General features: G+C 51.8%; 1 protein-coding gene across 1 annotated transcript; it reads right to left on the reverse strand.

Annotated features, from left to right (window-relative positions):
- Positions 1-11,086: 11,086 nt before the first annotated feature.
- On the reverse strand, positions 11,087-15,733 carry LOC105473924 (natriuretic peptide C). Its single transcript, XM_011728125.3, has 3 exons — positions 15,465-15,733; positions 14,706-15,016; positions 11,087-11,628 (listed from the first exon to the last, which is right to left on the reverse strand). The coding sequence occupies exons 1-2, from the start codon at positions 15,552-15,554 to the stop codon at positions 14,726-14,728; spliced, it is 381 nt and encodes a 126-aa protein (XP_011726427.1). The 5' UTR covers positions 15,555-15,733; the 3' UTR covers positions 11,087-11,628; positions 14,706-14,725.
- Positions 15,734-16,519: the final 786 nt, after the last annotated feature.

Genomic DNA, 16,519 nt, shown 5'->3' on the forward strand with positions numbered 1-16,519 from the left:
AGGCCAGCCACATTGGTTTTACTTGCTGATAACAGAATGTGGTCCTCTGCCCCTTCTGCAAACAACCCTCCAGCAAACTTCCGAGGAGCACCTGGGACATTCCAGGAGCTGGGCTAGATATCGGGAACACCAGACCAAGAAAGGCCCCATTCCTGCCTTTGAGGGAGTTGCAACCACCTTTCGGGTATAGCAGAGCGTCTTGGCTGTGCCCAAATGGGACCACTTTTATGGACCAGGGAGCTCATGGCTCTTCGTAGCGTTGACAAGCACAAGGACCCGCATTGCTTGGCTGGTGGAGGTGGAGAGTTTGTGGGTGTGTTGGGTGGGGAATGAGAACAATGTAAAGATAGAAATAAGCATTTGAGGAGGAAGGAGGGGGTGGCCTGGGGTCATCTGCCATCCTCCGCCTCTGCCCCTCCCTACCCACATGTATTGACTTCATGCTCAAAGGCCACAGCAGCTGGTGGCCGTAGCCGATGCGACAGCTCTTGTGATACGAAGACCACAGATTTAGCCCAGCAGCACCACTTAGAGAGCATGAGACTCAGAATCCTCCCCCATGGCAGCCCCAAGCTGGGCACCCTGGGAGCTCAGGAGGACCCAGTGCAGGGCAGCGTCCCTGGGGGCAATTGCCAGCATGTGGGGTCCAGGGTCCTCTCTGAGGGCTGTGAGCCGTGGACTATCAACCTGAAGGAAAAGGGAAGAAAGTGAATGGGCTTGTCCTGTTCACAGGTGAGGTGCCTCTGGTGTTCCCCTGAAGCCATGGAGGTGACTATGAGGAGGCGGCACAGTCCTCCAGGCTGTTGTGATTTGGGTATCACTGTTCATGGGACTGAGATTTTGCTTGCAGTTTGGGAAACAGGCACTTGGGTGGCAGAGGTGCATTACTGGTCTCATAGTGACCACAGCTCTCTACCTGTCAGGCTTAGAGTGAGGACACGGGTCGTCTCATGCCATCCTTGTGGCAGCTCCCACGAGGCAGTACTATGATTGCTTCCAGTTTACAGAAGCTGAGGGTTCACTTGGCCAAGATCCCCCAGAAACAGGAGTGGTGCCAGGAATGACCTGGCCACCTGACACCTTGGTGTGGGTCCCCCTCCCCTGTATGTAGCTTAGGAAACACTGCTCCTGGAAAACGTCTAGTGTCCCACACAGGGCGGGGCTCTGGGTGCAGCAGTCTTTATTCTAAGAGTCTTTCTTCCATTTTGAAGTAACTTTTTTTTTTAATCACAGCTTTATTTCGACATAGTTCACACACCATACATTTCACCCATTTAAAGTGTACAATTCAATAATTCAATGTTTTTTTGTTTGTTTGTTTTTGTTTTTGTTTTTTTTTAGACAGAGTCTCGGTCTGTTATGCAGGCTGGAATGCAATGGTACGATCTTGGCTCACTGCAATCTCCACTTCCCGGGCACAAGTGATTCTCCTGCCTCAGCCTCCCGAGTAGCTGAGATTACAGGAACCCGCCACCACACTTGGCTAATTTTTTTGTATTTTTAAGTAGAGACGGGGTTTCACCATGTTGCCCAGGCTGGTCTCGAATTCCTGGCCTCAAGTGATCCACCCGCCTCAGCCTTCCAAAGTGCTGGGATTATAGGTGTGAGCCACCGCGCCCAGCCTGTGTTTTGTATCTTTAGAGAGTTGTGCAACCATCACCACGATCAATTTGAGGCTGTTTTCCTAACCTCAGAAGAAATCCTGTCCCTACCAGCAGTCACTCCGTATTTCACCTGCCCCGCTCCAGCCCTGACAGCCACCGACGTGCTTTCTGGGTTTTCAGACCTGCCTGTTCATGACCTTTCATATGAAAGGATTCATAATTGTATGTAGCCTTTTGTGTCTGGCTTCTTTCATTTAGCATGATCTCTTCTCTTCTCTTCTCTTCTCTTCTTTTCTTTTCTTTTTTGAGATGGAGTTTTCCTCTTGTTGCCCAAGCTGGAGTGCAGTGGCGCAATCTCGGCTCACTGCAACCCTCCGCCTCTGGGTTCAACTGATTCTCCTGCCTCAGCCTCCTGAGTAGCTGGGATTATAGGCGTGCATTATCATGCCTGGCTAATTTTTTGTATTTTTAGTAGAGACAGGGTTTCACCATGTTGGCCAGGCTGGTCTCAAACTCCTGACCTCAGCTGATCCACCCGCCTCGGCCTCCCAAAGTGCAGGGATTACAGAGCCCTGCCCTGTGTGTGAGACTAGACTAGGTATGAGCCACCGCGCCCAGCTTCTTTTCTTTTTTCTTTTCTTTTCTTCTTTTCTTTTGATTTTTTATTGGACAGGGTCTTGCTCTGCCACCCAGGCTGGAGTGCAGGGATGTGATCACGGCTCCCTGCAGCCTCAACCTCCTGGGCTCAAGTGACCCTCCCGCCTCAGTATCCTGAGTAACTGGGACTACAGGCATGCACCACCATGCTTGGCTAATTTTTTAAAAAACTTTTTGTAGAGATGGGGTCTTGCTGTATTGTCTAGGCTGGTCTCAAACCCCTGGGCTCAAGCAATCCTCCCACCTTTGCCTCCCAGTGTTGGGATTACAGGCATGAACAACTGTGCCCAGCCCACATGATGTTTTTAAGATTCATTTATGTTATGGCATGAATCAGTACTTCATTTCTTTTTATTGTCAAATAATATTCTACTGCGTGGAGATGCCACATTTTATTTATTTACCTGGTGATGGACATTTGGGTTGTTTTTCCTTTTTGATTATGTGTGAATAATGCTACTATGAACATCATGTGTGTGAATTACCTCTTCATTGCAAACAATGTGGGTTCATGGGTGCGGGGCATGTCTCTGTATTGCGGGGGTGTCTGCAAGACAATCCCCGGGCCTGGGAAGAAAGTATGAGCATAGACGGAGATCATGCAGATATGGCTATGTGCATGTGTAATCTTATAATACAGATGTGGGCTGGGCACGGTGGCTCACACCTGTAATCCCAGCACTCTGGGAGGCCGAGGCGGGCAGATCACCTGAAGTCAGGAGTTTGAGACCAGCCTGACCAACATGGTGAAATCCCATCTCTACTAAAAATATGAAAATTAGCTGGATGTGGTGGCAGGCATCTGTAATCCCAGCTACTTGAGTAGCTGAGACAGGAGAGTCACTTGAACCTGGGAGGCGGAAGTTGCAGTGAGCTGAGATCGCATCACTGCACTCTAGCCTGGGTGACCAGAGTGAAACTGTATGTCAAAATAATAATAATAATACTGATGTGCTTGTGTTTAATGTAGACGTAAATCTATACCCATGTTTTTCCTGCTGGGCCGCTTGTATCCAGGTGTTGAGCACCACTGTTGCTGTGGCTCGTGTGAAGGAGGCCGACCCCCGTGTGCTGAGGGCAGCCCTCCCACGGTGAATGGCTTGTCCAGAGGCGTCCAGTCCATCTGAGCCTAGAAGCCACTGCCACAGCTTGCTCACCTTGACTCTCTTTGCTTGTGCCCAGAATTCACACCAGCACTGGGCCACTTAGTGTCCAGGAAGGAAGCCTGTGCTATGCCCACAGACCCACTGATGGGAAGACCGAGTGACGAGAGGGAGCGGAGCCCCGCAGGCCTTCCCAGGGCTCAAAGCTTACCCGAGATTCTCTATCTCACCCCAGCATCCAAACACCAGAATCCCAACCCAGACAGCCCCACCATGCCCGGCTCATTTTGATGCCTGTGCTTTCTGATCAGCTCCCTTCACCTTGTCTGCCTTTGTCCCAGGGGAGTCCTTGAGTCCTTTGCAGAGCTGTCCCGCCCCATGGTGTCCCTCCACGTGTGACAAGACTCTTGTCCACCCTCCTTGACTGTATAAGCAGGACTCTTGGGAACCTTGTTTCTGTCCTGTTCATATCTGGAGACTCAGGGCTGCGCATAGGCCTGGGGATGACGGGCCTGCCCCTTCTCCAACTCCCCGCTGGCTCCTCGGGTGGAGGAGCAGTCGCTACAGGTGTGTGTTTCTCTGGGGATGCTTCAGAGAACCGCTTCTGACCTCATGCTGGAGAAATGAAATAGTCATCAAACTCCACAGAGAATTGGTCTGTGCTGCCTAGAATGATCCAAACCACCCCTACATACACACACGCACAAACACACTCACACACACACATCCCATATGCTGGGCTGAAGTCTAAACCCCAGAGACTTTGGGAGAGGGCCAGGTTGCCATGAGGACAGGCAGTGGGCAGGGGAGCCAGCCCCAGATGAAGATGAGTGTGGAATGGGGCCACATGCGAGAAAAGGAGGTTTGGTGGCTTTAACTAGGTAAGGAGAAAGTCCTCAGATTATGTTAATGGCCCAGAAAGGACAGAGGAGGCCATGAAGGAGCAGATAGTCCAAATTCCTTGTCTTTCTTCTGAAGGAGCCTGAAGTTATTGTGTGTGATTTTCATTTGGATAGCAATATAAATGTGTGTTTAATAACTTTCATGAAAAAGCTTAAGGAACCTCCAACAGAATTGAACACTGGATGTCTATTTTCTAAATCATTGCAGAAGATAAAAAAGCAAGCACAACAATCTACAGAAAACAAGTAAAATGGAACAAAAAATTTAAAAGCACCTTAAAAACAGAAAGTCAAAATTAAGATGAAGACATTGGTCCAAGCATAAGCAATAGTGTGAACAACTTAGGTCTCCTTAATAAAAGGCACAATTTTTCAAATTACATATATTTTAACCTAATATAAATGCACCTAAATTAAAAAAAAAACACCCACACACAAGAAGGGAAAGGATATCAAGCACCAATAAAAATAAAATAGGGCTGATAATGTCACATCAGACAAAAATGGAACTTACTGGGAAGTACTTGGCATAAAATGAAGGAACTTTCTAAGCGCAGGCTACATGGGTGCAGGCATGATCCCTGTTTGCTGAAATCTAGGCCTCTTCCATTTCCAGGCATGAGCAAGAAACAAACCTTTGGTATTTTAAGCCACTGAGCTTTGGGGGTGGCTTGATAGAACAGCATAACCCCTCATCTCCTAATACACGTATTAATACTGAACCTTCTGTACCGAATAACAACTATTTAACTATGAATGTGAGGATAAATGGGAAAAAAATCACAGTGCATTTTCCAACATCATTATCAGTCTTCAGTGAATGAAAAACAGGGCCAGAAGATAGGGCCATGGTAATATAAAAGGTAAAATGGGTTAAATATTTACAGAATTTTGAACTGTGTTAGTAGGTCTTCATATTTTGAAACTATCTGTGTGCTAGTTACAAAATTCATTAAAACATGGGAATCAATAATAACGCAGAAAGTATACAAGCACTGAACCAACAATCGTGTACAAGCACTGAACCAACCTCAATAATACTAAAGTTAATAATATGAATTAAACAAAAATTAAACTCCACTTGTTAGGAAGAAAAATTAGATCAATAGACTATTTAGAAGCTAAAAACAGTAAAACTGCCACATATCAAAACTTTGGAATATTGATACAATCATACTCTGGAATGTGTTCAGTTAAGCATTTAGAAAAGGTTCAGAAAATTAAAACCAATATAAATAAAATTATGAAGTAATAAATAAACATGTAAAAATAAACAGATTAGACAATAACAAAATAAAACAATTAAAAACTTATATTCTGATATCTTAAACAATTAAAAAGTTAATGAAATGGTTGAACTTCCCATCCTCACAAATTGGAATGTAATTTATTAAACGGTTTCTGGCTCCAAAGCTGTTTATTTGTTTATGTATTTATTTTTGAGATGGAGCCTCATTCTGTTGCCCAGGCTGGAGTGCAGTGGCCCAATCGCGGCTCACTGTAGCCTCAGGTTCCCAGGTTCAAGCAATTTTCCTGCCTCAGCCTCCTGAGTAGCTGAGCCACCCAGCTAATTTTTGTATTTTTAGTAGAGATGGGTTTTCACCATGTTGGCCAGGTTGGTCTCGAACTCCCGACCTCAAGTGATCCGCCTGCCTTGGCCTCCTGGAGTGCTGGCATTATAGGTGTGAGCCACTGCGCCCAGCCTCAAAACTGTTTTTGGAGGAGGCTCCGTGCAGGGAGGCATCCATGTGGACCCAAACTCAAAACACTGCAAAGTGAGACCAACAGACAATGCCAAGTCAGGAAGAGGAGGGACTGAGACTAGGAGCCAGAGAGGAACAGCTAACCCTGCCTTGGGTTTTGGTTCATGGACCAAATGCCGCAATGAGGAATGAGTAAAAGCATTCACTTCTCCATTCTCGGGGTCTCCACTCAGAGCCCCAGGACTGGTGGGCTGCCAGCCGTTCCTCTGGTGCTCCCTGAGATGGGCAGGCTCTTTTCCTGCCATCTGATATTCTGCCATTTTCCCAACATCTTTCTCCAACTAAGCACAGATTGCAAATCACAAAAATGGCCAGGTGAGATGGGGTGCTCACACATGCCTTCAGGACACACAGAGAACAGATGTCTGAAATGTATCTGCAAAAGGATCTAGAAGAAAGTCTCAGTAAACTGTGTTACATTCGATGTTGGATGCGGGAGGACGTGGTCTCTGTGAATCAGGAGCTAAAATGAAAAGGCAACAGAGTGAGATCAAAAGGGAACCAGCTAAGACAAAAGGCAAAAAGGATCAGATACAGAAAACTTACAAAGAGATAGAAAATGTAGTGGAAGATTGACTCAGAGGTGTGAAAAACAAACTGAAATTTTCGAACAGGACAGAGTAGACCGTGGGGATGGTGGGGATGAGGCGGGCTGCTCTATGGCTGGTCTGTCCCGGAGAGGAACTGACTGGAGCTTGCCAGGAAACATTTCTGCTACTGTCCCTTCACTGGACAACAAATGGCATCTGTCCAGGGCCTGGGCCAGGATCGTGTAGAGAACATCAGACACTCTGCCATCAGGGAGGGGACACTGTCAACTGGCACTCTCTGGGACAGGGAGGGAGGACCCACCAGGCAAGCCCATTACAGCTATATATGTGAGGTCACTCCCAGGATCAGACCTAATAGTTACGCTGTGCCCACGCTTCTGATGCGGTCACTCCTGTCTTCTGCAACCAAGATAAGAAATTGCCTCTAGAGAGGTGGTATCCGCCCCTGCCCTGCTGTCTGGCCTCATCCCTGTGAGAGGGAGTGCTGGCTGACACCTCAACCAAGGCCCTCCTTTGCTGGTGGTTCACAGCCCTGCCCTGGCCCCTCCTGCTTGCTGCTTGGTTTCTAGCCAATTGGACACACCAGCAGGAGGCTGGAGGGGAGGGGAGAAAGAAGCTGAAGTCTTTCTCATTCCACATCCCTGCAGGAGCTCTTGCCCCGTGGCACAGCTCCTGCCGGACGACCCCGCACCCAGCTTAGCGCTGAGGATGGCTCCCTCCCTTCGGCCCCAGGGAAGAAACTGGCTTCCCATTAGGCACCTCCCTCTCAGCTGCCCCCTACTCTGGAAATTGTCACTTCCTTAAAGCTCTTCATGTGAACCATTGGAGTCAAATCTCGGTTGTCTTTTTTTTTTTTTTGAGACAAGGTTTCACTGTCACTCAGGCTGGAGTGCAGTGGTGCAATCTGGGCTCAGGTGATCTTCCCACCTCAGCCTCCCAAGTAGCTGAGACTACAGATGGGGACCACCATGTCCAACTAATTTTTGTATTTTTTATAGAGACGGGCTTTTGCCCTGCTGCCCAGGCTAGTCTTGAACTCCTGGCCTCAAGTGATCCGCCCACCTCGGCCTCCCAAAGTGCTGGGATTACAGGCATGAGCCACTGTGCTGGGCCTCAAATTCCATTTCTGATGGACTCCCCGACTGATAATTCCTCCCCACTTACCCTCCACAACTGAGGGTTGGGGCCGCTCAGCATTCCCCACTCCCCCTCCTCCTGACTGGGCTAAGGGCTCTTCCTAAGGCACTAAGAGGGTCTGGATATTGAGGCCTCTCTGATCACCCCCAGGGCGTCCCACTCGTGCAGAACCCTATCACCCACCACTCTTGCGGGGTGGTGACTGTCAGGGGAGACCCTCTTGCTTGTTTGGTGGGGAAGACAGGCTTCCAGACCACTTGCTGTAGGCCTAGTGGTACTGCCCCACCTGGCCAGGGCCCACACCGCCTCCATGGCAGGTGCACCACCTCTGCGTCACGGGTGCTGCCTCTCCACGTGATGTCCTCAGATGGGCTTCATAGACTGGGCCTTTCCTCCAGGCGTGTGTGGGGGCCCAAGGTGGGCTTCCTGGGCCTAGGGCTGTTGGGCCAGGGTTTCCACATGTCAACAGCTGCGGCACCAGGGACCAAGCAGGCGGGGCGACTCCTCCCCGTGGGCTCCCTGACTCCCCCAATGGCTGCGCTGCTGGAAAGGGAACAAGGTCCTCCAGCCCCCGAAACTCTTTTTGCCTCTGTTGCGCTCTGGCCTGCCCAGGCTCATGGCGTTTCCCAGGGACTCGCCTACAATTGATCTTTGCTAAAGGCCAAGAGGCAATCAAGGTGAGTCTTCCTGTACTGCAGAGGTGCCCGTTTTGAGAGGACCGGGACTCCAGGGAGCCCCGCCTGGGCGCTGTTTCTCCAAGCTGGCCCTGGCTGTTGTCACCTCAGGTGGGAGAGAAGCCACAGGTGCTCCAGGCAGCTTGGAGATTAGAGGATCCCAAGAGGAAGGAGGCCAGGACAGAGGCCCAAGTCTGGCAGCTCTCAGGTAACAGCACCTGGGCCATCCCTGCAGGTGTCAAAACACTTCCTGTTCGTTACTGAATATTCGTCAATCCTTCCGGGCTTTCCCACAAAAATCTCTGGCTGGGACAACATATTCCAGTCGCTGCTGAGGAAGCAGTTGCAGGACTTCAGGTCTGGATGTAAAAGAGGAGGACTGGCTGTATGGCTGTATCCTAAAGCAACAGGCAGAGGGGCTGGCCTTGACGGCGGAGGGCTGTACTTTTTGTTTGCAGGCAAATACGCAGGACAAGAGCACTTAGGAGGACAGTGTGTGTAGCTTGGGCCCTAGAGGCCGTATTGACCCAGATTACTGGCAGTCCAGGCACTGTCCACAGGGAAAACCCTTTAGCTTCTAGTGGGGGATCCCTAGATCCCAGAATTCGCCATCCCTTCTGCCTCTGGGCCTTGGGAAGACGTGCCTGCCTCACCACCAGCAAAGCTGGCAGTGCCACCTCCTGACAACCCCTGCTCCCTCCCTACTGTGTAAGGGGTCTGCAGACAGCACAGAGAGCTGGGGCACTCACTGGTGAGGCTCGGGTCAGTGATGCGGGCCCCTGATCTTCCAGCCACGGAGATGGGAGTGGGACAGAGGAAGGTAGCCATGCCCTGGGTGGCTTCCACAGGTGTCCCCAAGGAAGGAGGACTGGAAATGTCCTCTGGGGCTCCTGTGGAAGTTGAGAGAACTTGTGAGGGAAGTTGTAGAAGCTGGAACATGTCTTGTCTTTCGTGTGTGTGTGTGTGTGTGTATGTGACAGTCTTACTCTGTTGCCTAGGTTGGAGTGTAGAGGGGTGATCACAGTTCACTGCAGCCTTGGCCTCTGGGGCACAAGCAATCCTCCTACCTCAGCCTCCCCCTGAGTAGCTTGGACTACAAGTGGGCACTATCATGCCCAGCTAATTTTTTATTTTTTGTAAAGATGGGGGTCTTGATAAGTTGCCTTGGCTGGTCTCAAACTCCTGGGCTCAAGTGATCTGCCCACCTCGGCTTCCCAAACTGTTGGGATTACAGGTGTGGCCACCGTGCCCAGCCAGGAACATGTCTAAAAGGGGATTTCTCACCTGGGCAATGTCACTGTGTTGGCTACTCACACACTTGAGAGGTTGCTGCTGGAGGCCTACCTGGAACAAAGGTCCCAGGGCTCAAACACCCACAGAAAGACCAGGTGCCACTGGCTACCTCCCCAGTGGGTTTTCCTCTGGTGTCTGCGGACCCATGTGCACAGGGCATCCCTGCTCCCAATTCCCCTGAGCAGGGTGCCCCCAGTCCACTGATGTTACTGGCCCAAGAGGGTATGTCCCCACCTTCCCCTAACAGGGGCAGATGACAGGGCTGTCATCCAACCAAGCGTGTGGTGAGAGTACCTCGGAATTATTTCACAGTTTCCTGCTGGTTTTAGGAGAAGAGATTCTAATCTAAATTATGTTCATAAATTCTAAATTATATTCATAATTCCACACTTATCACTCCATGGGGCATAAGAAATGTAATTGTTAGTGGCTTCAGGTGAAAAGAAAACCCACAACCCTCCCACAAAGCACAGCGCACCACACATGTGAAATTTGATAACGCTCTTTCCTTCTCTCCGAGGTCTTGGCTCCCAGCTGACCATGGCATTCATTATGAGGCAGAAACTACCTGTCCTTCTAGCAGGCAGAAACTACCATCCATTCCAGACTTTGTGAGCAAGTCTAGAAAACAGAGTTGCTGAGATTCGTAAGGTGATCTGGCCAATTCTGCAAGATATGCAAAAACCTTCTAAATCTCCCCTAAACAGAGAGGGAGTTAGCAGCTATTTCTTCCACTAATAGCAGAAGATGGAGTAAAATTTATAGGACCCTAAGTCAGCTGAATTCAAAATTAATTTTTTTTTGAGACAGAGTCTTGCTCTGTTGCCCAGGATTGGGGTACAGTCTGTGATCTTGGCTCACTGCCACCTCCGCCTCCCAAGTTCAAGCGATCCTCCTGCCTCAGCCTCCCGAGTAGCTGGGGTTATAGGCACCTGCCACCACACCCGGCAATTTTTGTATTTTTAGTAGAGATGGGGTTTCACCATATTGGCCAAGCTGGTCTTGAACTCCTGACCTCAGATGATCCACCCACCTCAGCCTCCCAAAGTGCTGGGATTATAGGTGTGAGCCCCTGCACCCGGCCGTTATTAATTTAATTCATAACATCTGACTTCCTAGCAGTCAGGTGTTTGAGCAGAGCTTCCTGACCTGGCTGAACTGGTCAGAATCACTTGGACAAAACTTACACAGCTAGTCCTGTCAGATTCGGTAGATCAGAGGGTGGAGGGAGCAGGAATCTGTATTTTTAGCAAGGCCTCCAGGGGATTCTGACACAGAGAAATCCAGAATTGGGTATCTGGCTGTCACATCTATCTGGAGGCAAACGCCTTTTCTTCACATTCTCCCTCTGCCTCAGCCTAAGTCCTAAAAAATAAAGGCAACAAGTAAATAAAGACAGTTTTCAAGATATTCATGGAATGACTTTTTTTTTTTTTTTACATTTTTTCAACTAGTTAGGACAAAAACATTACAACGATTGACTTCTTTCATTTAGTTACATAAATAAAATTTTTATAAATATCTCTTTATAAACAATATAAATAGCTTTACAACATAAATACATTTATGCATGACATGAATTTACAAACAGCAATGTTTTACAGCTGGTTCTGTCAGTCTCTTAAAAACTGTCCCTTGTCATCAAGTCGGTGTAGGTGTGTGTGTTTCATGTATATAATATATATATAATATATAACTTTTTATTTTTCATTAAAAAAAACAAATAATAAAATCACAACCCCCTCCCCAAATAATAATAAAACAGCTGGTGTTGTGTATTCCCAGTACCAGGAAAGAAAGAAAGAAAGAAAGAAAGAAAGAAAGAAAGAAAGAAAGAAAGAAAGAAAGAGAGAAATGTAAAAGCCACATTGCATTGGAGGTGTTTCCAGATGTTGGAGCTGATGACCAAAGGTGACCTCAGCACAACGGAGCCAGTTCCCAATCCTGAAACACAGAGTGAACACAGACACTCAGTTCTGGCCCGTTAGCTGAGAAATCCTAGCAGGCAGGGTGCTTCTAGAACCTTTCCTCCCCTTCCCCTAGCAGCTTGAGGGATGTCCCCTGACCTCCGCAACCCCCAACCCACCAGGCCTTCCTGCAGAGGGGAGGGGCGTCTCCCTACACACTCCCCAGGCCCCTTCGGCTTTGCTGCCCCAGCACAGGTGGAACCAGAGTGTCTGCAGCCCTCCTTTTTCCCCCAGTCTAACCACAGGCCTTGCCCTTGGCACTCAGGGAGGCGCAGTGAGAGAAAGAGAATGGAAAATCCCCCATCCTTTTTGCTACAACACAAACCCTCAGTCAGTGCTCGCCCTGGGTTCGTGTGTCTGAGTGACTGTGGATGGAAGGAGAAGGGAGACATCTCAGGATCAGGAATCCTGGGCTCAAATCTCTACTCTGACATTGACTCCCTGGATGACCCTGGATAGCTGGGAGTGTTCACCCATAAAATCGGATAATAGCCACCTCCCAGGGCTGGCTTTTGGATTCAACAGGGAGCCTCGGATTGGGCATCGGCAGTGTCTGGGTCTCAGCCACCACCCAGTAAACAGCACCTCCTTCCTTAGCTGCTTGTGCAGAGGAAAGGGTGTGGGTCCAGGTCCCCTTCAGAAGCAGAGGAAATGGTGTCTCACACCAGCCTTGGGGAAATGCATAGTCATGGGCTCTGGGTTGAGTGTTGTCAGGGAAAACTCCCTGCTAATGGGTGTTTGGTTCCCCCGGGGCCCAAGGAAGGTGGCCTTCTGGGGCATTCAGTGCTCTCCCAAAGGACAGCATGCACAGAGGAGACCTGGGCCAGAATGGCTTGATGAACCCTCCCCCACTCCCTTCTCTGGCTCTGCCATGAGTTTACACAGATGACAGCTGTCTGTGATGTTGCTGGGCCCCAGGGGCAAAGTATTCATTCAGGTTTCACCCACAGCTGGTCTCTGTCATTAGCATTTTACAATCAACACCTAGAACCATCAGCGACCATCATTATGGTGGCTTAGAGCCCGAGTCACCCCCTGCGTGGAGAAACGGCCACAACCTCAAAGAGTTTTCATTAATGTGACAAATACAAGCTGTCTTTCCCTTTAACCCCAGTGATATATCCTGGGCATCACCACCAGGAGCCTGCTCTCTCACTGGGAGTGGGGGGCAGTGAGGGTAGGGTTTTTATTTTTCATTTAAAAAACCCAAATAATAAATCCACACCCCCCTTCCCAAATAATAATAAAACAGCTGGTGTCGGGCATAAGCCGGTGTTGAGGATGTTGATGATAAGTGTTCATCTATGCTAAGAGAGCTAGTAGGAGATTAATGAACCCCCCTGATCAAAGGGGTTGAGAATTCTTAGCAATGTGGATTCCTCCTACACAGCATCTTTCACTACCCGTCTGGTCATCACTTGGTGACCACAGACAGCCAGGCCCAAGAACAAGGCCCCTATGGGAATGCGCATTCCAGGTACGAACCCATGGAAGAGTCGCTAACATTTGTTCCGGTTCTAAAGTTTGAACTTGATGCTTAAATCAAACTGAAAATTTGAGGCCTCAGACTCCGTCTCTTTGTTGTTTAGACAGGAGAGAAGAGAGGAAAGGCATTCCAAGGGTAGCTACTGAAGGCTGGTCCCCAAGTGTCAGAATCATTTTTCTCCCTGTGCAGGGGAGAGTCAAGATCACAGACAACTGCAGCCTTTGCAGAACTGGGGAGAAGCCCACAGCCGAGGGAGGTCTGGCTGCAAAGAGAGGAAGGGCACTGGTTAAAACCTAGGGCAGGTGGGAGTGGCCATGGGCTAGGGTGTGCTGGTTTCTCTGGTCATTGACAAATATTTCTGAGTCTGTACGGGGTGCAGTGGGTCCTAGAGTGCCTTAGGCCAGCACTTGGCCCTTAAGCTGTTCAATACGGGGAGGTGAATGGGTTCACAAACTGTGAAAAAGTGTTCTGTACTGTGAAAAAGAGACAGTGTGCTGGAGAGGCGCTCTTGTTTCCCTCCGGGGGAAGACCCAACACTGACAAGGGTTTCTGGGGTGGAGACAGCAGCTTTCCCATGGCCTGGGATGGGACAGTCAAAGTGTGGGACAGGCAGTGGCAGCTGCTGAGCTGGAGGCAAGAAAGGGAGAAAGCCGAGTGAGCCTGATCCTAATGCACATGACTGTCAATGTCAGAGGCTGGGATGCTGTTATTCAGTGGGCACAGGCAGGCGGCAGGAATAGAGAGGAGGGAAAGAGGAGAGGTGAGGCTCTCTGCAGCAGTAAATTACCACCATGCGGCACCCGGCAGGGGGTGACGGTAGGGCAGAGGTTTCCAGCCCTAGTGCGGGGTGAGATCCCACACCAGAAACGGAGCCCAGAGCACCAGTTGGGCGGGGGACAGGGTTGGTGAGGGACTCTGGGACATGTCGAGTTTGAGGGTAGGGCAAAAAATATTTACTTTAGTATCTTTCCTATTCCCTGAAATAGTGCCACAAGCACTGAGATTCACCCCTGAAGCCACCGGGCTGCAGCTCCCCGGACAGACCAGTTTGCCCACTGCCTGGGTTTAGAGAAGGGACAGGACCCTGGATAGACCAGTTTGCCCACTGCCTGGGTTTAGAGAAGGGACAGGAATCGGAGTGCCCCAGGCAGAAGGGCGCCCTGACGGTGCCAACAGAGGGCTACTCTCGCTACAGGGGGCATGGTGGCCGGCAGATGATCAATGTCCCTTGGACTTGTGGGTGTAACCTTCCTTCTCTGCTCCCACAAACCCATGATCTCCCCTCAATTCCCCCACCAGCTGGCCAGCTGGGGCCAATGCTGCTAGTTCAGCTAAGGTGCAGGGGTGGGTGAGACGCCACCAAGCCTGTTTCTGCTTCTCTAGAAGAAGCCTGGTGGGTTCAACCAGGCTGAGCCATTTCTGACCTTGCCAAAGTTCCCCGATCACTTTATCCTTCGCTTTCTTTGTCTGTAAAGGGGGATAATAAAGGGGGTGGCCGGCAAACGCCTGGCACAACTTGAGCAAAGCCGGGCCGGGCTGGGGCTGGGCGCGGGGTCGGCGGTACTCACCGCCGCCAGGGGGCGCCGCACTAACATCCCAGGCCGCTCATGGAGCCGATTCGGTCCAGCTTGAGGCCGAAGCAGCCCTTGGACAAGCCCTTCTTGTTGGCTCCTTTGTATTTGCGCGCGTTGGGGTGCTCGTGCAGAAGGCGGGCCCACGCTGCCCGCGACTTGGTGTCCACGCGCAGGTCCCGGAGCAGTCGCGATCGGTCGCCCTTGAGGTTGGCGCCCCCGCCCCCGGGAGCCTTGTCGCCCTTCTTCTGACCGCCGCCCGCAGCCTGCGGCTCGGCCAGCTCCTCTCCCGGCGGGGTTCGCGGGACCTGTCCGAAGAAAGAGCAGGCAGGTGAAGGGACGCGCGGCTGCAGCACAGGGGACTTTGATGCTCCAGCCCCACGCGCCCGCCGGCGCGGGGTGTCCCTCCTAAGCCCAGAGCCGCCCCCACCGATGCCGGCCAGCTTGGCCCCGCATCCACCTGCCACGCGGCCGCCTTCTCCGCTCCCGCCGGAAGCCCCCTGCCCTCCCCTCCTTTGCTGCTCGCCCGGCAGGCCACGCTGGGGCAGGGGGCTGCGCATGGGCCGGCGTTCTCCGGAGGCTGGGGGAGTTGACCCCCGAGTCCGCGCTTCGAGGGCTCCCCGGGTCTCGCCCACGCGCATCTCGGAGGAGAGAGCCGCCTGCCTTCCTTCTCTCCTGGGTCCTGCGCGCCGCATTCTCCAAGCCCCCAGCCTCCCACGACTCTCTCAGGCTCGGCGTCCCCACGACAGCACCCACCTTCGGCGGCGCTCCGGGCTTGGCTTCGGAGGGCCGGAGTGAGAGCAGTGTGAGTAGCAGGGCGCAGGCCAGCAGCTGGGAGAGATGCATGGTGCCGCTGGGGTCTAGGGGCGCAGACGGGCGGCAGCGAGGGCGCGCGGGTCGGCGGGCAGACCAGCAGGCTGGTGCGGAGCAAGCTGGCTGGGCTGCAGGGCGAGCAGGCTCCCAGTGCTGCGCGGCGCCGGCTGGGTGCGCTCTGAGCCCGTGACTCCCCTCGCGCCTTTATAATCCAACCTGCCGCTGATGTCATCCTCCCGCCCACCGGGCTGCCCGGGCCAATGACACCACGCACGCGGCCGCGCCGAGGGCCGGGAGGGGGCCGCGGGGGCTCCCCTCCCTTATCCCACCCCGGAGGGATCCCGCGGTTCTGCCGGCTCGCTCCAGGCTGCACTTGGAGCTGCAGAGCGGCGCGCACAGGGGAACTCCATTTGCAGCGAGCGCGCGCCCTGGCCTGATGAGCATCCGTGCGCCTGGTGCCCTGTGCACCCACTGGGTCCTCAGCACACTCACTCTACCTAGAAGGGATCTATAGCTCTCTTTGCAGGTGCAAAGACAGGCTCAGAGGAATGAAATTACTTGCCCAAAGTCATACAGGCAGAAAGTTGGCGCTGCCCGAAATCCACGCAGCCCTGCTGGTCGCCAAACTCTTCCCTGGCACCTGACCGCCGCGGGATGGGCATTGCAGCTCCGCCTCTCACCTGCTCGCCAGGGCGGGAGCGCAGACCACAGAGATGTCGTTAGGTTGGGGAGGTAGAGGATAGGGTTGGAGGACTGGGGTGGGAGGCACAGGGAGAGCGGGGTTCGCCTGGGCCGCGGCGGGGAGCGCAAGTCCCCGCACTGGAGAGTGCAAGCATGTCGCCAACCTGAGTGTTTGAGCGGGAGGCGGGAACGAGGGGACTGCGAGCGCGGAACCAAGATATTCATGTTCATGCGTGTGCTCGGCGGCATCGTGTGCTCGCCAGTTATGGCTCTAGGTTCACGTTCAGCCGGTTTCGGCTACACAGAACGTCCCCGGG

Source organism: Macaca nemestrina, chromosome 11 (genome assembly GCF_043159975.1).
Source record: "Macaca nemestrina isolate mMacNem1 chromosome 11, mMacNem.hap1, whole genome shotgun sequence".
In the NCBI taxonomy this organism is placed as follows: domain Eukaryota; kingdom Metazoa; phylum Chordata; class Mammalia; order Primates; family Cercopithecidae; genus Macaca; species Macaca nemestrina.